The sequence below is a fragment of the Nyctibius grandis genome, chromosome 15, assembly GCF_013368605.1.
Source record: "Nyctibius grandis isolate bNycGra1 chromosome 15, bNycGra1.pri, whole genome shotgun sequence".
NCBI classification, from domain to species: Eukaryota; Metazoa; Chordata; class Aves; order Nyctibiiformes; family Nyctibiidae; genus Nyctibius; species Nyctibius grandis.
Window position 1 is genome coordinate 12,429,059 of NC_090672.1, and position 21,970 is coordinate 12,451,028.

The following is a 21,970-nucleotide window of genomic DNA, read 5'->3' on the forward strand; positions in this document are numbered from 1 at the left end:
CGTACGTTAAATCTCTGTTTTACTTGTCAGCCTCGCAAGATTGAAGAGATTAAAGATTTTCTGCTGACAGCCAGGAGGAAGGATGCAAAGTGTGAGTGCCGAGGCTGCGGTGTGTGACTCGGGAGGAGCGAGGCGGGATGCTCTGGCGCAGGAGCTGCTCTTCCCTGCCGGAGCAGGGCTGTGGGGCCACAGGTCCCCACGGAGGCTGCGGAGCTCCTTGGTTTGGGAGCACTGAGGGACACACGGTGCTGAGGCTTTGTCTGGGCACAGCGTTGGTGACGTTTAAGCAGCTTTTGCTTGGGTAGTGGCTGAGGTCGCTGCCCGGGAGCAAAGCCCCACTGGGCAGAGGGACGCCGTGACAGGGTCTGCTGTCGGGGGCCCTCCAGGGCCTGGTGCTCTGACAGCCATGCAGCCACACTCCTTCCGCTGCTGCTCGCCGCGGGCTGTTGTGGCCAAGCCCCAGCTGCAGAATCACCCTGTCTCTGACTTGCTGTAGCCTTTGAAAAGCTGGGAGCTCTGTCAGAGTGACAAGTGAATTGCACTGGGACACGCGCTTGCTTTTGTTGCGAACACAAAGACCATTATCACTGAAACACTGGAAATGCCTTGTCTCAGTATTTAACGACGCCGGGAGAGTTTTCACTCTTCCTCTGCGTGTTTGGATCCAGCTGTCACGGGGAAGAGGCGCTTTGATTCGGGAGATGCTTTGTTAGCTCGCCAGCGTGGGCGAGAGGGGATAGCTCCACCCTGAAACGCCGCTGTAGCTGGTGGCAGCCCCTCGCAAAGCATTTCCACGTGTTTCAACTCACTTTGGGTGTTGCAGCAGCTCTTGTAAGGCTGAGCTGCACGGGGAAGGAGAGGAACTGACTGTTTAGGGGGATATAGAGGGATGAGAAGTGCTGGCTGCGGAGTTTGGAAGTTACGAGCTCCAGCGTAGCCTTCGGCCGCAGAATATGACACGGGTAAATAACAAGCCCGGTGTGAGCTGTCACGCTCCACTGAAAATCAGTGACGCAATAAATTGTTCACGTTGCTTGTTGTAAACTGCTGTTGGCTTCAAGAAGCCAGTGGGAGGGTGGGCTGAGCCCTCTGACTGCGGGCAGTAGCCATTGGTGACAACAGCGTATAAAAAAAATACTTAGTTTGGGTTTTCTTCAGTGCTGATGAGCCAGGCAGGGCTCGGCTGAGAGGGGAGGAGTTGTGGTAGGGTCACTGCTGACTTATTCCTTCATCCTACAGCTGTCAAGATCAAGAAGAACAAGGATAATGTGAAATTCAAGGTGCGCTGCAGCCGGTACCTGTACACTCTGGTCATCACGGACAAGGAGAAAGCAGAGAAGCTGAAGCAGTCCCTGCCCCCAGGTATCCCTGGGTGTCTGAGGGGATGGGGTGGGGGCTCTGAGCACCCTTGCCATGGGTGGGCAGGGCAGGGAGCAGAGCCGTTCCAACCATGAAGTTGTCATCTTTCTCCTTCCTCAGGTCTGGCCGTGAAGGAGCTGAAATGAACCGTTGGCGTGGAGGTTTCTCCACGTTTTGTTACAAGAAATAAAATCCTGAACTGTTTCTTCCTTCTCCACCATGTCATGCTTGTCCTTTCCCAAGAGTCGGTGTCGGTCTGTGCCCCCCCTGAAAGCTGCTGGTGATCCCTGGGGCCCAGCCATGGGTGAAGGTCCCTGGCGGTGTTAGCAGTGGGTTTGAGGGGGGGGGGGGCGAGGGGCTGAGCTGGAGGATCTCCAGGTGGGACTGGTGTGCACTGGGACGACGCACTGGATGTGGGGTGGCTTCCCTGTGTCACCCACAGGGATGAGAAGGAAGGCAGTGAGCCGACACACCAGGAACCCCCATGAGATAGGCCGGGGATGCCTGTGCTGTGACTGGCAGCTGGGGTCCCTGCAGGGTGTCCGGGGCACCTGGGGCTGCCCTGGCGTGTGCTGGCACCCACAGTGGGACAGTCGCTGGGGACCGGGGACCCCATGGGCTGCACCTGCCAGAGTGGGGCCTGGAACAGCCCCGGCTGTCACAGCTGGCTACGAGTGCAGCCCCTGCGAGGCCCTATAGCAGGGTGGGGATGGAGAGTGGTGCCCCTATAGCGGGGAGGGGATGGGGAATGGTGCCCCTACAGCAGGGCAGGGATGGGGACTGGTGCCCTTATAGCAGGGTGGGGATGGGGAGTGGTGCCCCTATAGCAGGGAGGGGATGGGGACTGGTGCCCCTATAGCAGGGTGGGGATGGGGAGTGGTGCCCCTATAGCAGGGAGGGGATGGGGAAGGCTGCTCCTATAGTGGGGAGGTGACAGGGGAGCAGTGCCACTATAGCAGGGCAGGGATAGGGAATGGTGCCCCTATAGTGGGGAGTGGATGGGGTGCAGTGCCCCTATAGCAGGGAGGGGATGGAGAGTGGTGCCCCTATAGCAGGGAGGTGATAGGGGAGCGGTGCCCCTATAGCAGGGAGGGGATGGGGAGTGGTGCCCCTATAGCGGGGAGGTGATAGGGGAGCGGTGCCCTATAGCGGGGCGGGTGGGGAGCGGTGCCCTATAGGGGCTGCGGGCACGCGGTGCCCGGTCCCCGCTCCCGGGGGCGGGGCCGGGGGCGAGGCCTGTGTGGGGCGGGGCCGGGGCGGGGCGGGCAGAGTGTGGCGGTCCGACGCCCCCCGCCACCGGCGGCCCCAGCCCCGGCCCCGGCCCGGCCCGGCCATGCCGCCCGCCCGCGCCGACTACCTGGCGCCCTGGTGGGCGGCCTGGCTGCACGGGCTCCCGCACCGCGGCCTGCGCCTCCAGCCGCTGCCCGCCGCCTTCCGCCCGCGGGACCCCGACTACCAGCAGGTACCGCCGCCGCGGCCCCCTCCCCGCGGCCCCCGGGTCCCGCTCACCGGCGGGGCTCGCCCCCTCCTCGCCCGCGGCGCGATGGCTCCTTGCACCGGCGGCGCCCGGCGCCAGCTCGGATCCGCGGCCGCACAAAGCGCCCTTCTTCCCCCGGGCCCCCCCGCCGGGCCACCGGGCCCCCCCGCCGGGCCACCGCCACCCCTGGCCTCCCGCTGCCACCGGGCAGCACCGGCTCTGCCAGAGCCCCCCACCCTCGGGGGGTGCAAAGGGGGGGTCACCCCTCGCCTTGGCACCGTCACCACTGCAGCCCCCCCCGCCCAGGGCACGGCCCGCCGTGACCCCTCAATGAGGGGGGGGCAGCGGCGGTGCCCCAGCACCCCTCGGGGGGGCTGCTGCACCCCGGCGACTCGCTGGCCCTGCGTGGGGACAGGGACGCTTCCTCTTTCCCTCTGTGACCGTCCCGTGGGGTGCTGGACGTGGCCGCATCCTGCCCGCTGCCAGGCGCTCCGCAGCACGTGATGGCCACAGCCACGGGCGCTGACTGTCCCCCCTCTCTCCTTCCCAGTCGCTGCTTTTCCTGGGCTTGGTGGCCGCCGTCTGCCTCGGCCTCAACCTCCTCTTCCTCACCGTCTACCTGATCTGCCTGTGCTGCTGCAAGAGGGACCAGGAGCCCGAAACCAAGCGGCGCCACTCCTGCTGCGTCACCTGGACGGCCGTCGCCGCTGGGCTCGTCTGCTGGTGAGGACAGGGACCTGGTGCTGTCCCCCTGTCACCGAGGGGGGTCCACGCTCCGGCCATGAGTCGCTTTAATTAGATCTGTGCAATTAAACATGGTCCGTCCCTGCCTGCTTCTGTGCAGCCACTGATGCTGGGGCAACCCCGGGGACCAGCTGCGGGCCAGCCCTGTCCCCGTCCCCACCACGGCCGTGCCGCCTTCCCAGCTAATCCCAGGCAGGAGCGGGGCCGGGCCACTAATCCCAGCCCGGAGCAGATGGTGGGCAGCAGCGTGACCCAGCTGGCAGGTCCCACGTGCACCCAGCCTTAATTGCGACCGGAGCAATTAGGTGAGGGGACGCTTCTTTGCCCGGCAGCGCTCTGGTGTCTTTCCAAGCCCACCTTGGTTTTTGGCAGCCCAGGAGGAACCCCCACCAGCCGGCCCATGTGGCCCCCCCCACAGGCCAGGCCTAGAGGGGGACGGGGTGGGACACGGGGCCCTTTCGCTGCCCGGCCACGACCCGCTCGCCAGACAAAGGGGCTGGTTTTGCTGGGGCGGAGCGAGATGGCTGCCTGCGAGCGCCGTACGGAGCAGGGAAACGGCACTAACGAGCTTGGCTCACTCCCCCCGCGTCCTCCTGCTCCTGCAGCCTCGGGGCACCCCACGAAGCACAGCAGGAGGGCTGGGGTGCCTGCCAGCGGGCAACGGGATCATTCTGCAGCTCCCGGAGGGGCTTTGAAGCCCCCCCGACAGCCACGCCGAGCCTGTTTGTGGCTTTGCCCTGCTGGGAGGGGGGGCGGTCCCCCAAAACTGGGATGCTCTGGGGAGTGTCCCCTGTCCCCGGTGTCCGCACCCCACCAGTGAGCATTTCCCTCCCCTCTAACTGGGGGTGCCCTCTCTGCCCACAGCGCGGCCGTCGGCATCGGCTTCTATGGGAACAGCGAGACCAACGACGGGGTGTACCAGCTGCTCTACGCCCTGGACCACGCCAACCACACCCTGACCGGCATCGACTCGCTGGTAGGGCCATGGGGCAGGGTCCCCTCCGTGTCCCCCGGGGTCACATCAATCCCCCGTCCTGGGTTTGGTTAAAGCACTGGGGGGAGGCATCCAGCTGGAGGTACCCAGGCGTCCCGTGATGCCGGCTGAGCCCTGCTTGCTCCGGCCGAGCCCCCGGGGCAGCCATGCCGCGCCGAGCGCGGGAGGGTGACGTCACCCCACAGAATGGGGCCTTTGTGGCCAGGAAGGGCCGGTGGGGCCGTGGCAGGGCTGTCCCACAGGATGGATGTGGCTGGAGTGCGGGGGGGTTGATGGGGGGATGCTCTCCCATCCCACGGCCCCACAATGGCAAATGGCCCCGCCGGGTGCGGGGCAGACGGCGGGGAAGCTCCCGGTGCCATCCTGGCAGGGCTGTGACTGTCCCTCTGTCCTCAGGTGGCTGGCACCACGCTGCAGATGCAGGAGGGCTTGGAGCAGCACCTGGCACGGCTGAACGAGCTGCTGGCCGCGCGGGGGGACTACCTGCAGACCCTCAAGTTCATGCAGCAGTTGGGCGGCAGCATCGTCCTGCAGCTCTCGGGGCTGCCCGTCTGGGGGGGCACCAGCGCCGACCTCACCGTGCTGGCCGGCCACGTCGCCTACATCGAGTATTACCGGTGAGCGCTGGGCTGCCGGAGCATCTCCCGGCGGGGCTGGGGAGGTGGGCACGCGGGTGACGGAGCCTTCCTCTGCACCCAGGTGGTTGGCTTATCTCCTCTTCTTCATCCTCGTCCTCACCGTCTGCCTCCTGGCCTGCCTGGGGCTGGCCAAGCGCTCCCGCTGCCTCCTCACCACGTGAGTACCCCGTGGCTGGGCTCGGCGGTGCCGGGGCGGCGGAGCCGGACCCCGCGGCGTGCTCACCCCTCTCCCCGCAGGATGCTGTGCTGCGGGCTGCTGACGCTCATCCTCAGCTGGGCCTCCATGGCCGTGGACACGGCGGCAGCGGTGGTGAGCGGGGCCGGGAGCAGAGGGGTGGTACCGGCTGTGCCGGGGCAGAGCCGGGGGCTGCGGGTGCCCGTCCCGTCCTTCCCACCCCCAACAATGTCTCTCTCGTCCCCACAGGGCACCAGCGACTTCTGCGTGGCCCCGGACAAGTTCATCATAAACCAGACAGAGAGTGACATCAGCGCAGGTGAGGGCTGGCCCCAGGGTATGGCACGGAGATGAGCTGGGGGCAGGGACCCCAGTGCTCCCCCAAAACCTGCCTGGAGCTCTTGGGGGGTCCAGAGCTCTCCGCTGCCATGCTGCCCCCCCCTCCCCATGCTGCTCTCTGCCCCCCGAGGTGCTGACACCACCCGTTTGCTTTGCAGAGGTGGTTCGCTATTACCTGTACTGTGACCAGAGCCTGAGCAACCCCTTCCAGCAGGTACGGGGGCACCGGCACCCCACGTTGTGCTGCCTGGGGTGGGGGGCGGCCCCGGGCAGCTCTGTGACCGCTCCCCCCTCGCAGGCTCTCACCGTCTTCCAGCGCTCGCTCACCACCATGCAGATCCAGATCCAGGGCCTGATCCAGTTTGCGCTGCCCCTCTTCCCAACGGCCGAGGTACGGGGTGGGGGGAGACGGGGCCCCCCCTTCTGCTCCCCATCCAGCCCAGTGCTGCCCTGACCCCCCCGCCCTCTCCCACAGAAAGACCTGCTGGGTGTCCAGCAGCTCCTCAACTCCTCAGAGACCAGCCTGCACCAGCTCACGGCCATGCTGGACTGCCGGGGGCTGCACAAGGTGAGGGGGGGGGCCAGGACAGGGGCGTGCAGCTCCTGGGGGTGTCCCCCCCGCCGCCACCAGCCCTGCCCTGCCCCGTCTCCCGCTGCAGGACTACCTGGACGCCCTCATCGGCATCTGCTACGATGGGGTGGAGGGTTTGCTCTACCTGATCCTCTTCTCCCTGCTGGTGGCTGCCTCCTTCTCCACCATCATCTGTGCCACGCCGCGCGCCTGGAGGCACTTTGCCAGCAGGTGGGTCTGCCCTCGGCCCCTGCCTGCATCAGGGGGGGCACGGGGCTGCGTGCGTGGCACCAGCTGGGCATGGCGGGGTGGGGGGAGCTGCCTTTGGGGCCAAGGGGTGAGCGCTGGTGCCTTGTCCCCGCAGGGACCGGGACTATGACGACATGGACGAGGAAGACCCCTTCAACCCGCAGGCGCGGCGCATCGCCACCCACAACCCGGCGCGGGGGCAGCTCCGCAGCTTCTGCAGCTACAGCAGCAGCCTGGGCAGCCAGAGCAGCCTGCACCCCCCGGCGCAGACCATCTCCAACGCCCCCATCTCCGAGTACATGTGAGACCCCGTTCCTCGGAGCGTCACCCCGGGCTGGGGGTCTCGCCGTGCCCCCGCTCTGACGGGCTCTCCCCCTCCAGGAACCAAGCCGTGCTCTTCGGTGGAAACCCGCGCTACGAGAACGTCCCCCTGATCGGCAGAGGCTCTCCTCCTCCCACGGTACGGTGGACAGACGAGGCCAAGTCCTTCTTGTGACGCCCCACGGGCCGGGGGGCTGTTAGCCGGGTGGCGAGGAGCCCCTCTGCGCTGCCGGAAAGCCGCTCGCCCCGGGGCACCGACAAGGTCTGCCAGGGTGGGGACGGGGACGGGTGAGCTTGGCCCCCTCCTCCTGCCCGTGCCCAGGACGGGCCCTGTCTGCAAGCTCCTCTTGCTCAGCCAGCCCACGGAGGCTGTGGAGAGAGACCACCAAAATAATCTTCCCTTCAGCTGCTCTCTGCTTTATTTCTTATTTATTCTGACTTTCAGAGGACGCTGTCGCAGTCACCCGTGCATGTTTACATTTCCCTGCTGTTTGTTTTAACCCACCCTGTCTGTTAACACCTGCTTTACTTTTTCATTTCTTTTTTTTTATTATTATTTTTTTTGTTTGCATCAATTCTTTCGGAGCTAAGTTGCCCATCAAGAGTAAGTTCAGCCGCTTCCTTCTCCCTCCTTGTCCTGGGGCAGTGGCCGCGTTCCCATCCTCCTTCCCCTCCTCGGTGCCTCCCTCCATCCCCTTTCCCAGGGGCTGCTTTGCTTTTAGGAAGAGCGTGTGGGGCTTGGGAGGGACAGGACCACGTTTTGGCCCCAGTGTGGCCCAGGTAGGAGAGGATCTGCAGCTCCTGCGCGTGGGGAGTGGAAATGGTCCCCGTCTCCGTCCCCTTCTCAGCACAGCTTTCCCCCTTCCCTTTCTGACAGCATTTAACCTGCCTCCATGCGAAGCAGTGATGCCCCCCCAGCTCCCCCCACGGTGGGGCGGGGGCTCTGGGGACGCTGCCGCAGCAGGGCCCCTGTGGTGGGCTTTCTGGGGAGGATTTTGGCCCCAGGTGAAGGCGAGGAGGGAGGCTGTGACCCCGCTGCGCAGAGCTGGCAGCTGGCGAGCCGCTTCCTCGGGGCGGGGGGGGGGGATTAATCTGAGCACTCCTCCCCGCCCTGAATGGTCTCATTTAACCAGGATTCCCATCCCCAAGGAAGGACTTTCATGGTCCAAAATAACAAACTCAGAATAATCTTCCCTAATGCCTGGCCGGGTGCCCCCCCGCTCCCACGGCACGCTGGAGACATTTAATTCTGCAGCGTTGGCGGGGCCGGGCGGGCTGGAGGGTTTGGCCTCTGCCGTGGGCTTCCAGCTACCCCCTTCCCGCTGTGTCAGGGCTAAAAGCTGTCCGGCCCCACCGCCGTGCCAGCCCCGCTCGTGCCTGCGGGGTCGGGAAGGTGGGGGATGAGTGTGGCCGACGTCTCGGTGCAGGAAGGGGCAAAGCAGAGCCATGAAGCATCTTGGGGCTCACGGCAAGAGCTGGGGCTCTCCTCCCCTCCAGCCCTCGAAGGGGCTGTGAGCAGGGTTTGCCCCCGTTCCCCACGGCAGCCCAGATTAATTAAGGGGTTAGCACAAAGGGGAAGCAATCTTCCCTCTCCATCCTCGGGCTTCCTCTGCCAGCCCAGCAGCGCGGCGCAGGGGTGGGTTGGCCGTGGCCGGCGGTGGGTCGCGCCGTGGTTTGGGGGTGTGCTGACCCCCGTCTCCTCTCCCCGCAGTACTCCCCGAGCATGCGAGCCACCTACCTGTCGGTCACCGATGAGCACGTCAGGCACCACGGCACCGAGGTCCCAGCCTAACGCGCTCGCCCCGAGCAGCTCGCGGGAGGAGAAAATGCCGCCGGCGTTTCCGTCCTGGAAACCAAAGACACCTGGAAAAGACGCGGTGGGAAGCCCCGGCAGTGGGGAGCCCCGTGCCCCCCGCGTGCTCTGCGCACCCTCCTCTCCCCCTCGGCAGCTCCTGCTGGGTCTCAAGTCTTCCTGCCTTACGGCCAACAGCAACTCCGGGGCCAAACCCCGGCCAGCAGCGGGGCAGCGCCGCGGCCTGCACCGGGAGGACCGGAGATGCTTCATGCCTCCGTGTCGGCTTCTCCTTTCCCTTCCCGTCTGCACCAGCTCGGGGATGTTTGATGCCACAGAGGGGGAGCCTTCCCCAGCTCCCCCGGCCTGCGGAGCCAACCACGGGCTACTCCCCAGCACCAGCCCCTCGGGGAGGGGTCCGGGGCAGCGGCTCCTTCGCTCCCGTAGCAATGCAGTACCACCCACTAGTGATCCCAGCCCCTTCCCGATGCCCAGGGGTGGCTTTGCCACCCGTGACAGTGACACTGGCTGCTCCCCTCTACCCTGCTCCCTCCGCACGGGCAGAGCTGGCTCCCCGTGTTCCCCTCGCTGCCCTCTAGCCGGAGCTGCCCCAGCTTCGGAGGCTGTAGAATTAGGGATGGTTTGGCCGTGCTGGTTTTCCTTTGCTTTGCTCCTGGGTTTTATGAGTTCTCTGCAGGGCAGAGGCACGGTTTGACTCGCTGCCTCTGTCCCGACGTGGTTTTACTGCAGTGCATGTTGGTAGCAGCGGTTTGGCTGCTCGGTAGGCTCTTTGTGGTGGTGCGGCTCCCCGGGGCGGGCAGGCCGGCAGCGTGGGCTGGGGCAGGCTCCCCTCCTTCTGCCGGGTGGCCCTGGAGTAACCACAGATCCCCTGGGAGAGGGTTAGGGACCACTCAGGCATCCCTGGGGCAGAGTGCAGTCCCAGGGAGGGGAGGGCATGGCCCTGCCACCCTGCCCGGCATTGCCAAGGTTTCAGGGTAAGCAGCTCTGAGGGCTGAGGAGCCAGAGGAACCGGCTCCATCCCACCGACTGGGGATGGACCCAGATCCCCCAGCCCAAAGGGTGCAGACAGGGTGGTGGGTGTTCTCCTGCCCTCTCCCCCTGTCCAGGGTCAGTTCAGCTCTCGTAACCGCATTTGGCACTGTGGTGGTGGCTTAGTCGGGGCTGGGTTCGCTCCAGGGCTCTTCCTCCCTGCGAAGGCTGTACCCTGCTGTGGGTGGGCAAAGGCTTTCCCTGGCTGATTGCAATTAGCAGCCACCCTCTGTGCTGCTGGTAGTGGTTATCCATCGCCCCCCCTGCTTTGGCTAGCAGTGCTGTGGCTGGGCAGACCCCAGGGTGGCCAGGCTGGCCCCCTCGAGCGAGTTGGGGGGGTGTTACTCGATAGCAGGGACTCACTGTGTCTTTCCAAGATAACTTGTACATACCCCTCGATCCCCTGTCGCCGTCTGTCCGTGGTACGTGTGACTAGCGTTACTTGCTGTTGGAAACTTCCAGGGGTTTTTTTAATATATGTTTTTTTTCCAGCTTTTAATGTTTCGCTGTAACGGTACCGGTAGCAGAGCTGTTTTTAAACGCATGTGAACTAACCTCAGTAGGACTCTGCCTTAGGAGCTGGAGTCCGGCCCGATTTGTATGTACTCTCTGGGGAAAAGACAATAAACACTTGTACTAAACTTATCATCTCCTCCAGCTACCCTGAATCTGCCACCCCATCCCGGTGTGCCGGCTCTGCCAGGCCCGGACTCTTCGTGGCCAGGGCAAACGCCTCGCTCCAAGCACTGGTCACAGCGTTTCTATGAAGTCAAAGTGTTTTTTAATTGGGTTTAAGTCCCGTGGCTGCAGTTTGGGCTGTGGCGGGGGGCAGCTGGAACCATTTCAGGTGCTGGGGAGCAGTGGGGGACACAGAGGCTTTGGGGGTGCAGCGTGCGTGGATGCGTGTCCCCGGTACGAGGGGAGGGCTGGCGCTGCTGGAAGGCGACCGCAGGGTCACAGGGTGCCCTTGGAATGGGGGTCGAGAGCTGCATCTCGTGCTCCTTTCCCAGCCGTTGTCACATCAGAGCGATCCGGAGCACGTGGTTTGGGTGACATGGTGTGAGCCCTGGGCTGCTGACGGGCACCGGGCAAGGCGCTGGACCCCCCAGGCCTCTGCACCCCTGCGGCCATGGCTGCATGCTGCGGCCCCAGGGGGGCCCAGGCGTGCCGGCCGCAGGGACGTCGTGGCTGGCCCAGTCCCCAGCCTGCTCCGCCAGCAATGGCGCAGCTTCACCCTGCCGAGGGCTGTGGCAGAAGGGGTCTGGGGGGCACAGAAGGTGGCCCCGCCATGGGGCTGGGCTCCCCTCGCTGGGGCTGGAGGGCCCAGTCCCCCACACACACACAGAGATGGGCCCCAGCCCGGCTGCCACCCCCACTCCCCTGTGCTAATTGCCCCCTCTGTGCTAATTGCCCCCCCTCATTAGCCAGGCTTTGCCCTCCCAACATGGCGGCCAGCAGCCTCCGTCACGTGACGCCACCGCCCTGACCTCGCCAATATGGCGGCGGCTCGTCACGTGATCGGCCCCGGCGTTGCCGGGCAACGGCAGACGCGGCCCTGCCCGAGGCTCCCGGTGAGGCCGGGCCGTCCCGGAGCCCCCCGATCGCTTTCAGAGCCCCCCCAGAGCAGGACTCCCAGCACCGGGGAGAGACAGGGGCGCCATGGAGATCACGTACGTGTACACGCGGCGGCGCAGCGACTTCGGCCGGCCCTGCAACTTCTCCGACCGCCCGGCCACGGTCACCGTGGACATCCTCCCCGACCCCAGCATGGCCGACGCCTTCGTGCTGAGGAACCCCGTGCACACCTCCGTCCAGCACGTCAGCGACATGTCGGAGCACGAGGTGAGGGCTGTGCCCGTACCAAGGGGAAAGGGGCGGTTTGTGCCCGTCCGGCTCGAGCTCTTGCTCTGTTTTCTCCATGCCACCCCCCAGGTCAACACCGAGCAGGTGGAGGTGGAATCCCGTGGCATCAACCACGCAGAAGGTGGCTGGCCCAAAGACATCGACTCACAGGAGGTGGAACAGACCACCCGCTTCCGGAGGAGAGTGGAGAAAGATGAAAACTACGTCAACGCCATCATGAACCTCGGCACCGTAAGGCCCTGCCCGTCCCTCCTCCTCGTCCCCCGCTCCCAGAGACCCCCTTGGCGGTTCCCTCGCCGAGACACGGCCTCTGCCTGTGCTTTCCCTGCAGCTGATGGAGCACTGCGTCAAGCAGAACAACGCCATCAACATCTACGAGGAGTACTTTGGAGAGGAGGAGCTGGCAGAGCTGGAAGACGAGCGCCCCTCCGCAAAAATCATCAATGTCATCAGGTAGCACAGCCAGCCAGGCTCACCGGGCTCTCCAGATCCACGGCGGGCCACTGCGTGTTAAGCTGCCTTTGGAGACACGGGAGGTGGCAAAGCCCATGGCTTTAGGGTTGTGCTGGAGCGGTTTATGGATGGAGAGACCTGCTGCAGCCCCCCTGCTCCGTAACTCTGCCTGTTCCTCCCCTCCCTGCCCTCCGCCCTGCCCAGGCGCTCTGCAGAGAGGTACCATGGTCCAAGGACAGGCGCAGCTCTGAGCATCTTCTAACCGTGCTTCAGACAGGAATTTTTCTCTTTTTTTTGGTACCTCAAAGATTATTCTCAAATGTCAGGGGCTGTTAGGTCATTTCTAGAAGTCAAATCCAGTAACGTAATTGGATTCTTAGAAACGTGTAACTGGAAAGACTTTATTAAATCATCAACTTTTCTCCCCCCGCCCAAGCCCCGAGAGAATCGTTTCCTGCACTCAAAGCTCAAGGGCTGCAACTTGTTTTAATTGCGATTCCCCCAGTTTCCTTTGGGACACAGTCGTCCCAGGGCGCGACAAAGCTGTGCACAAACTAACGCCTGTCTTTGATGTCCCGTTATCAAAAAAGGGATCCAAACGTCACCAAGAGGCCGGCCACATATCTCTCCTGGCACCCCAACGTGTTCAAGAAACTGGCAGTGGCTTATTCCAGCCTGGAGTTGCAGCAAAACATGAAAGACATGAGCTTTGATTCGTACATCTGGGATATTGGTAAGGGGAAGTGAAAACCCACCAGTCAGTAATGCTGCCGCTGCGGAAGCACTTTGTGTCTTCAAAGAGCATAATGAAGCCTCAGAGCGCTCCGGAGGGGGTGAACAGGGGCTCGGTTCCTGCTTTGCCCACAGATCAATGCAGAGAAGGGGAGAAATGGGCCCTGAAAGCTGCCCAACAGGTGGAAAATAACCACTAAAAATCCCACGACATGACTTCATGAGCTCGAGCGCATGCGACCACAACAGGCAGCTGAGCAACACTCCTCTTATGTGGTTCTGGTGTTTATATGGTTCACTTGTGCTTGATTAAGACAAAAAAAGAGAGGCAGCACAAGCCCAGGCTGAGAACTGCCCTGTTCTGCCAAAGACTCTCTCAGACCTGTGGTGTTTTGGAGTGAAAAACACAAAGAAGAGGCGGGGGGGGAGTTGTGAGGGTCGGGGCACCAGTGTCTGTCCCCAGGCTGGCAGGCGAGGACAAGGCCAGCTCTCTTCCCTGGTGAAGGTGAGGTGTCCTGGGGACGTGGCCAGCTCACCCAGCGTGGCTGGGCCAGCGCCGGTGTGCCGGGGAGCCAGGCACGGGAGCGGGGTGCGGTGTCAGTGGGCTGGTTTAGAGGCGGGGGTGCTCCCCCTCCACGTTGCCTTCGCACTTTGCTCTTCATTCATCCCTTCTTGGCAGAGAACCCCAACAAGCCCGAGCTCGTTCTCGAGCCGTCATCCCCTCTCGTGAGCCTGGAATACAACCCCAAAGACTCGCACGTCCTGGTGGGAGGATGCTACAACGGGCAGATTGGTAAGGAAGGTGGATTAGGCGTGAGGCCGTACTAACGAGGCTTCATTTGCATTCGGCCAGAGCCCGCTCCTGGCGTGGCTGCGCTCACACAGGACATCATGTCAGCTCTTGTGCTGGTGTTTCAGGTGCTTGGAAAAGGGCCTCTCTTTGCCAGCTCCCTTTATGGCTCTGTTACTGCCTCGGCCAGGGGCAGTTCAGGTTGGACATTAGGAAGCATTTCTTCTCAGCAAGGGTCATTAGCCATTGGAAGGGGCTGCCCAGGGAGGTGGGGGAGTCACCATCTCTGGAGGGGTTTAAGAAAAGCCTGGCCATGGCACTTAGTGCCCTGGTCTAGTTGCCATGGTGGTGTCAGGGCCATGGTTGGACTCGATGAGCCCAGAGGGCTCTTCCAACCCCTTGGTGCAGATCTTCACAGCTCGTTTTCCTTCCCAGCTTACTGGGACACCAGGAAAGGGGGGCTGCCCGTGGAGGTGTCCGCCATGAAGGTGAGCCACAGGGACCCTGTGTATGGAGCCGTCTGGCTGCGGTCCAAAACGGGCACCGAGTTCTTCTCAGCCTCCACCGACGGGCAGGTAAAGGGCAGGGGCAGGGCAGGGTGCCAGGCACTCCCGCAGGAGCCGCGCTGGCAGGCGCTGACAGCCCAAAAGAGCTTCTGCCTGCGCCAGCCACAGCAGCGTGGGATCCAGGCCCCCAGGCTGGCACCGCGGGCTGGCACAGGGGCACCCCAGCATCCGTGGCTGAGCCGGGAGCAGCCCCTGCCCTGCAGCCCCCGCCCTGCAGCCCCCTCCTCCTGCTGCTTGCCCCGTGCAGGTCATGTGGTGGGACATCCGCAAGCTCTCCGAGCCCACCGAGACTCTGGTCCTGGACATCACCCGGAAGGGGCTGCTGAAGAACGCTCTGGGTGCCGTCACGCTGGAGTTTGAGCCCACCCTGGTGAGCCCCCCTGCCCTGCCGTCGAGATTGCCCTGCCTGCTCACCACCGAGCCGAACCGCGCCGAGGGCAGTGCCCAGTCGCCCCCAGGGGCACGGCACAAGCATCTGACACCCAGAGTGACCCAGAGCACCGTGCTGCAGCTTGCAGCACGTTGTCACCCATCTTTAAGAATTAGGGGTTGATGTGCTCCCAAAACGCAGGATCTTGCTGGCATTTCGGTCTCTAAACCCCCCCAAGATCACGGCAGGTCCCAGGGCTCCCTTCTCCCCCCGGCGCTGGCTGCAGCGGGCTCGCCACGGCCCGGGCAGCAGAGCCCCTTGGTGCCCCACTGCCCCTGCGCCGCGGGGTCCCCAGCCTGCTGACGGCCGCTCTCTCCTGCTCCCACGCTCAGCCCACCAAGTTCATGGTGGGCACAGAGCAGGGCATTGTCATCACCTGCAACCGCAAGGCCAAGACACCCGCCGAAAAAATCACCAGCACCTACAGTGGCCACCACGGGCCTGTCTACGCGCTGGCCAGGAACCCTTTCTACCCCAAAGTCTTCCTGACGGTGGGCGACTGGAGGGCTCAAATCTGGTCGGAGGAGACCAAGGAATCACCAATTATGTGGACCAAGTAGGTGTCGGGGTGCGAAAGTTTGCCCTGCAAAAAAAAATAATCTTCCTTTTTGTGGAAGTGGGTGTTTGGGGCAGCAAGGTCAAGGGAGATGGTGGTGGGACGGTCACTGAGGCGGAGCAGTGCCAGGGGCTATCGGGGCCAGGGGGATGGAGGCTGCGAGCCCATCCCTGCTGCATCGGGTCTGCGGCAGGTACCACCTCTCCTACCTGACAGACGGGTGCTGGAGCACTGTGAGGCCAGCCGTCTTCTTCACCACCCGCTCGGATGGGACCCTGGACGTCTGGGACTTCCTCTTCAAGCAGAACGACCCCTCTCTCAGCCTGCAGGTTGGGTCCCCAGCGGCTCCGGGTCCCTCGCCCTGGGAGGGGAGTGGGGGCTGCCCCACACCCAGCACGGGCAGCTCTGTCCTGCCCTGCGCAGAGCCGGGGGACAGGGTCCCACCCCGCCTGCGTGGAGCTCGGGGTAAGCTCCCTTGAGCAGCAGCTGAGCCCAGCGTGCCCAAAAATCCGCACGTAGGCTCCTGTTGTTGGCAGCCGGGTGGATTTGCCTCTGCCAGCTCGTCCTGCCTGACTCCCCCCCTGGGGCATCACGTCGGGGGTACCTTTATTTTCTGTTATTCTCTGCTACCCTACGTGGAAGGTTTGTTCCTTAAAAGGCAGCTTGGAGACGGTTGTATTTCTGCAATAATTTGTTTCACGCTTGTGTCAGGTCTTAGAGGTGCTTTAGTGCGGTGTTATTTTTCTTAGGAGATGTCACACGTACTGATGTGGGCTGTGGCCACTGCTTCTTGGTGATCTTTAGTCACAAAGTGCCACCGCCCGCCCACCCTCCCTCCCCAGGTCTGCGACGAGCCCCTCTCCAGCCTGCGCCTGCAGAACGCCGGGTGCGTGGTCGGCTGCGGCTCGAAGCTGGGCACCGTCACCTTGCTGGAAATCTCCTCGGGGCTCTGCACCCTCCAGAGGAACGAGAAGGCCCTGATCACCGCTGTACGTGTGCTGTGGGCCACGAGCCACTGTGCCGGGCCACGAGCCGCTGTGCCGGGCCACAGCAAAGCCCTCGGCACTGCTGGCACGTGGCCGGCGCCGCGCACAGCAGCTCTGCCAGCGAGCCCTGCGCTGTCCCTGTCCCCTGCTCGCCCTGCACCTCTCATCCCCCCTCCCCACCCCAGATGTTCGAGCGGGACACGAGGCAGGAGAAGGTCCTGGAGGCCTACCACCGGGAAATGCGGCTGAAGGAGCGTGCCAAGTTGAAGGGCCCCGAGGTGGAGGAGAAGGCGGTGGAGAGTCCCGAGGAGGTGCTCGACAATGTCCGCACGGAGTTCTTCCAGGTCATCGAAGAGGAGCTGCAGAGGAGGGCACAGGCAGAGGCCCCGCGCCTGCCGGGCAAGGTACTGGGGATGGGGCAAACCAGCAACCGCAGCAGGGACACCCTGCCATGGGGCGGGGGACAGGGGACAGGCTCTGCCTTGCAGGTTAGAGGCCACGCGGGAGAGGAGGCGGCTGCGCAGGGCGAAGGGAACCAGCTGCCCGAGGAGGAGGAGGAGGAGAAGGACGCTGCCAAGGTCAGCACGCTCCAGCGTTGCGTTGCTTCCCCCCTCCTGGCTGGGGTCGCTGCCCCCTGGCCCGCGTGGGGCTGAGGCTGCTGGCCCGAGCCGTGCCGAGCTCATGGGGTCCCTGCCTCGGTGGGGCGGCGAGTGGGGGCCCCGCGCAGCTCCCGAACCCCACGCCTGCTCCCTCCGCAGGCGCTGTAGCCAAGCCAGGACCAGTGGGTCGCACAGAACCTCGCCTTGGTCACACACGTGCTCTCTGGCCCTTTGCCCTCCTGAGGTTTTTATTCTTCTGGGAGAATAAACCGGAGCTTTGCACGTCACCTTTCCCGTTTTGTCACAGCAGGGTTGAGCGGAGGGTGGGAAAGTCACATCCTTTGCTCTCCATCTCCTCTCCCCGGGCCAGGCCACGGATCAAAGCTGGCTGCTGACCGCGGCAGAGCGCCGGTGGCACTGGGATGTCCCTCAGTGTGTCCCCAGCCCGAGGAGCACCACAGCTGTGGTGGCAGCAGGGTCCGGGTGCAGCACCATGCCCCTTCCCAGGAGGGAACCAGGAGGGTGGCGCTGAGCACAGCCCCGCTCCCCCACCTGCCGCTCTCCCTGCAGCTGGGTAAACACGGCCCGGCCGGTGTCACCCAGCAGCCGCCCTGCTGCTCGCCCGCCCGTCAATTATTAACGAGCCCCCAGGCGCGCTCGCCCCACGGCACGGCTGGCACTCGGCGGGGCCAGGGCCGACGGCAAGGACGGAGGGAGTCACCGGTGCTGAGCCGAGTGCGCTGCCGGAGAGGGGCTGGACGCTGTGCCAAGGCAGCGGGCTGAGCACCCATCCTGCCAGCCCCAGCACCGCACAGCATCCTCCATGGCACCCCATGCAGCCCCCAGTGCCAACCCGGCTGGGGGCGAGGGGCAGGGAGCAGGGCGGGGGGCCAGCCCTCCCTGTGCCAAAGCCACCCCGAGGCAGGGACCCAAGTCCCCCGGGAGGGACGCAGCCGTGCCGGGCAGGGACCCCAGCCGGAGCCATGTGGCTGCTCCAGGAGGGGCCCTTGTGGGTGCCCAGCACCCGGGGGCTGCAGCCACCCACCCAGCACCTCTGGGGCCGCCTGGGCGCAGGGCGTCCGGACGGGCATTTGTCCTTCCATGGGGTTACGTTAAAAGGAGACGTGCTGAGCCGGGGCGCGGGGTGACTGCTGTGCCCCTGCCCGGCCCTGGGGACAGGGACCCCCCAAAGACACCCCCATACTCGTTTTCTGCCTTTATTAGGAAGGAGGTGGCAGGTGCCCAGGCAGGGACGGGGCAGCCACCGGCCGTGAGCAGGGATGGTCCCCCAAGTCGGGGGGCAGCCGGACCACAGCCCCAGCCCGGGCATGCGCCCAGCTCAGCACCGCGCCCAGGGGTGCTGCTGCCCGGGGACCCGTGCTGGCAGAGGGACCCCAGTGCCACAGGGGTGGCACCGCAGGAGGGCTGGGCTGTCCCTGTCCCCATCCTCTCGCCATTGGGGTTTGTGGCCATGGGCTGCACCTTTCGCCTCCTGCGCCACCCGCACGGGGCTGGGGGGCTCCCAGTGTCCCCCAGTTCCCCGCAGGCACCCAGGGATGGCGATGGGGACGGGACGTGGCAGGGGGACAATCAGGGAGGGGTGTGTGGCAGAGAGCAGCCCCGGGGCCCCTTGGCACGGAGATCTCGGTCTACTTATGAGCAGGAGGACCAAGCACGAGCCCCACCACGGGGCTGGGGTCTGTCCGGCTGCAGGACCCATCTCTGCCTCGTTACTTCTTCGCCTTGATGAGGGAGTGGTAGACGGGTTTGACGACGATGTGGAGGTGCAGGGAGTTGTCGATGAGGTACTCGGAGGTGCGCTTCTGCAGGTCGGCGTGGGCGAGGAAGTCGGCCACCTCGTCCGAGCTCTGGTGGAAGCTGTAGACGTGCTTCACCAGGATGCGGCCCTGCTGCCGCACGCCCACCAGCACCGTCTTCTGGAAGCTGACGCCGGCAAAGTCGGGGCTGCTCATGGCCGGGGTGATGACGAGCCGGGGGCGACCGTCCTCGATGCGAGCCGGCGGCTGGACGGCCCCCGAGGCCGAGTCCGCGTAGACGGGGCGCAGGCTGACGGGCAGCCAGCGGGGCGAGAAGAGGACGTTCCAGGTGACCCTCTTACCGGCGTCGTGGCTGCTGGGACCCAGCTGGGTCTGGAAGCTCATGCTGCGGTCGTCGCGCGCCGGGTTGTTGATGACCCACTGGGAGCCCCAGCTGGGCGCGAGGTAGTTGCGGGGCAGGAACATGCTGCAGTTGACGTCGAAATACTTGGCGAAATGGAGGGGGGAAGCGGCGTGGAACTGGAAAGCCTGGAAGAGCAGGTCCTGCACCGCGCCGTGGTGCCGTGCCAGCACCGCCGACTGCGCCTGCAGCCGGAAGAGCTGGCTGGGCGCGATCATGGGGTAGCGGATGGCACGCAGCACCCGCTCGGCCACGGGCCCCTCGGGCTGCCGCCGGCCCAGCCAGCCCTCCACGGCGGTGTAGAGCTCCAGCTCGCTGTGCAGCACCAGGTCGGAGCGCTCGAGCAGCAGCAGCAGCAGCTCCGCGCTCACCGAGCCCCACTCGGCGCTGCCCAGCACCGCCGAGAGGTTCCAGGCCAGGAACTGGAGGCAGCTCTCCTGCAGCGCCGCGTCCCCGATGCGCACGGCGTAGTGGTACCAGCCCACCACGTGGCCCTGGCTCGACTCGCTGGCCAGGTGGCTCTTCATGTAGTCGGCCACGCCGCGCTGCAGCCCCCACACCCGGTACTTGCTGGCCAGCTGGTGCATGGGGATGGCTTGGTGCAGCAGGATGGAGACCCCGCCGCAGTACAGGTACCTGGGGCGGGGTACGGGGAGGTCATGCTGGTGTCCCCTCCCCATCCCCTTCCCAATCTTCTGCCCAACCTGGGGCTCTGGCAGCGCCATCCCCAGGGAAGCTGCATCCCACCAGGCATCCCATCCTGAGGGGTCCCTGTGGTCCCCAAGGGAGCATCTCCCCTCCTTGGCTGCGTCCCTCCAGGCATCTCCATCCCATGGGGTTCCCATGGTCCCCAGAGGAGCGTCCCTCCTGATGTCTTCATCCCATGGGGTTCCCGTGGTCCCCAGAGGAGCATCCCTCCTGATGTCCTCATCCCATGGGGTTCCTTTGGTCCCCAGAGGAACTGTGTCCCTCCTGATGTCCCCATCCCACGGGGTCCCCACGTACCTGATAAACTTCTCGAAGAGCGCGGCGGTCTCGGGCGGCTCGTGCAGGGTGACGACGCTCTGGTTGCGCAGGAGGCTCTCGAAGACCTCGCTCTGGAGGCTGAGCAGCAGCTGGTGGGTGTGGAAGACCTTGGCCTCGTCGGAGGCGGCCGTGCGCACCCGCAGCACCGAGTCGCTGCCGTTGCCGTTCTGCAGCAGCTCCTGCAGCCGCTGCAGCAGCGTCGGCGAGTGGTTGATGGTGGCGGCCGCGGCGTCGCCGCTAAGGTCGGCTTTTTGGGCTGCGGGGAGATGGGACCGTCCCAGCGCTGCACCCCAAGGAGTGGGTACGGGGTGCTGGGGCACAGCAGAGCGGGGCCAGCCGTGGGGTGTGCGTGGTTAACGGGGGCCGGGGAAGCCTGGCTCTGTGCACATCCTCCCTCTGCTCCCCGCAGTGCCCAAGGGCTGCCCGGTGCCAAGGGGATGTGAAGAGGACGAGGGGACACGGGGACATTTGTGTCCTTGGGAGCCAAAAAACTGCCTTCCTGCAGCAGAAGGGGTGAGACCACCATGTCCCAGGCTGGGACGTGCTGGGAAATGGCCCTGTGCCAGGCAGCGCTGGCTCGCAGCCCGGTCTGCCAGCCCCAACTGCATCCCCGCTGCGGGCAGGGCGAGCCCTGGGCATTGCCCCCAAGCCCCCGCGTCCCACGCACACTCTGTCCCTGCGCCCAGGGCCGGGGTCCCCGTGGTCCGAGCAGCCTTAGGACACTGGCTGCCCCAGCATCACCGTGGGTCGGTGCCGCTGCACTGGCAGGGGCCGTGCCGTGCCCGCTGCCGGGGTGATCTCTGCCTCCGCACTGGCACCGCGAACCGGCACCTCCTGCCCAGCCAAGGTTCGCTGCCCTCCTCTGGCTGCGTGTGCCAGGGGTGACCGTCCCCCCGCGTCCGTGTCCCCCCAGTGCCAGGCTCCCAGCGGGGATGGGGACCGAGGGAGAGGTCTCCATGCTCCCACAGGTGCAGGAAGCCTTCCTCCTCCTCCTCCTCCTCCTCTCCCTCACGCCTGGCACAACTCCCACCCCCTCCTCGGAGCATCCTTGGCCCCGTCTCTCTCAAACCCCACGGCAGATCACCCTTCCCCAGGGCTGGGTTAAGCCCGGCTGAGCGGGGAAGGGGAAGGGGGTCGGGAGCCCCTCGCCCCGCGGTGCTGGATGTCTCTGCCCATGGCACCGAGCCCTCCCTGGGCAGCGGGGAGCACAGCCCGGCTCTCACCCCTGGCACATCCCAAGCACCGTGGGGCACGGCCACGGGGCATGGCACGTCCAGCGGCCACATCCATCCCTCCCCAGGAGCCACGACGGCTGCTGCAGAGCCGTGCTCAGCCTCCCGCGGGCATCACCGGGCACCGGCACCGTGGCCGAGCCACACCGTGGCACCCCGCAAGGGCAGTAGGCCCACGGCACAGGGACCCCTCCACGCCTCCCCCCACCACAGCCACCCTTACCGGCTTGCACGGTGAGGAGGAGGAGGAGGAAGGCAGCAGCGGTGCAGCCCCAGCGGCGGGCGGCCCCGGGCTGGGTGCCCGTCAGCCTGGCCATGGCTTCGCAAGCGCATCTGCCGGGTCTCGGCGCGGCACGGGTGCGCGGTGCCCGCCTGGCCCTTATGTAGGCCACCAGCCCTCCCAGCCCGCGCCGCCACATCGATTGGTGGAAACTGGGACCGGCCGTTGCCAAGGGAACCACTTCCAGCCCCCATCCATCCCACCCTGACCCCGACCCCAGCCCTGCACCCTGGGGTGGCGTGATGGGGTGCCCCGGCGAGCCCAGGCATGGCATGGGGGCACCTCCATTTGCCACCTGCTGCCATGCCGTGCCGTGCCGTGCCATGCCGTGCTGCAGCCCTTTGTGCCGCCGGGGACACGGCAGCGGGGTCTTTGCATTCAGGGCACAGCTCGGCATGGCCTCCCCGCTCCCCCCTCCCCGGCTCATGGGTATTCATGCCGGCAGCAGCCCATCACCATGGCATCCGGGCTGCCGGCAGGAGCTGCCTGCCCTTTTCCCAGCCTTTGCAGCCTGCGCGGTGCGAGTGCCCTGTGCCGGCCTCCGCTGGCACCTCGCCCGTCCCGGCGGCT

General features: G+C 65.3%; 4 protein-coding genes across 9 annotated transcripts in view; 3 read left to right on the forward strand and 1 right to left on the reverse strand.

Moving 5' to 3' along the window:
• Positions 1 to 1,563, forward strand: part of RPL38 (ribosomal protein L38) — a 326,451-nt gene extending 324,888 nt beyond the window's left edge. For all 6 annotated transcript variants that reach the window (XM_068413410.1, XM_068413409.1, XM_068413411.1 and 3 more), the window contains exons 3-5: positions 31 to 91; positions 1,240 to 1,362; positions 1,480 to 1,563. In XM_068413410.1, coding sequence (XP_068269511.1) covers positions 31 to 91; positions 1,240 to 1,362; positions 1,480 to 1,505 — 210 coding nt within the window. In that variant the 3' untranslated portion in view covers positions 1,506 to 1,563. The remainder of the gene's footprint in view (positions 1 to 30; positions 92 to 1,239; positions 1,363 to 1,479) is intronic.
• Positions 1,564 to 2,692: 1,129 nt separating this feature from the next.
• Positions 2,693 to 10,354, forward strand: TTYH2 (tweety family member 2). The gene is made up of 14 exons (XM_068413211.1): positions 2,693 to 2,821; positions 3,387 to 3,559; positions 4,445 to 4,556; positions 4,971 to 5,191; positions 5,274 to 5,369; positions 5,450 to 5,522; positions 5,637 to 5,706; positions 5,885 to 5,940; positions 6,025 to 6,117; positions 6,202 to 6,294; positions 6,386 to 6,528; positions 6,662 to 6,847; positions 6,928 to 7,006; positions 8,579 to 10,354. The coding sequence occupies exons 1-14, from the start codon at positions 2,693 to 2,695 to the stop codon at positions 8,657 to 8,659; spliced, it is 1,605 nt and encodes a 534-aa protein (XP_068269312.1). The 3' UTR covers positions 8,660 to 10,354.
• A 1,014-nt stretch (positions 10,355 to 11,368) lies between these two features.
• DNAI2 (dynein axonemal intermediate chain 2) lies at positions 11,369 to 16,852 on the forward strand. Its single transcript, XM_068413571.1, has 13 exons — positions 11,369 to 11,551; positions 11,642 to 11,803; positions 11,904 to 12,025; positions 12,616 to 12,758; positions 13,437 to 13,550; positions 13,983 to 14,122; positions 14,361 to 14,483; positions 14,876 to 15,099; positions 15,293 to 15,428; positions 15,942 to 16,088; positions 16,271 to 16,489; positions 16,574 to 16,663; positions 16,844 to 16,852. The coding sequence occupies exons 1-13, from the start codon at positions 11,369 to 11,371 to the stop codon at positions 16,850 to 16,852; spliced, it is 1,812 nt and encodes a 603-aa protein (XP_068269672.1).
• Positions 16,853 to 18,414: 1,562 nt separating this feature from the next.
• Positions 18,415 to 21,437, reverse strand: BTBD17 (BTB domain containing 17). The gene is made up of 3 exons (XM_068413514.1): positions 21,344 to 21,437; positions 19,868 to 20,144; positions 18,415 to 19,498 (listed from the first exon to the last, which is right to left on the reverse strand). The coding sequence occupies exons 1-3, from the start codon at positions 21,435 to 21,437 to the stop codon at positions 18,415 to 18,417; spliced, it is 1,455 nt and encodes a 484-aa protein (XP_068269615.1).
• Positions 21,438 to 21,970: the final 533 nt, after the last annotated feature.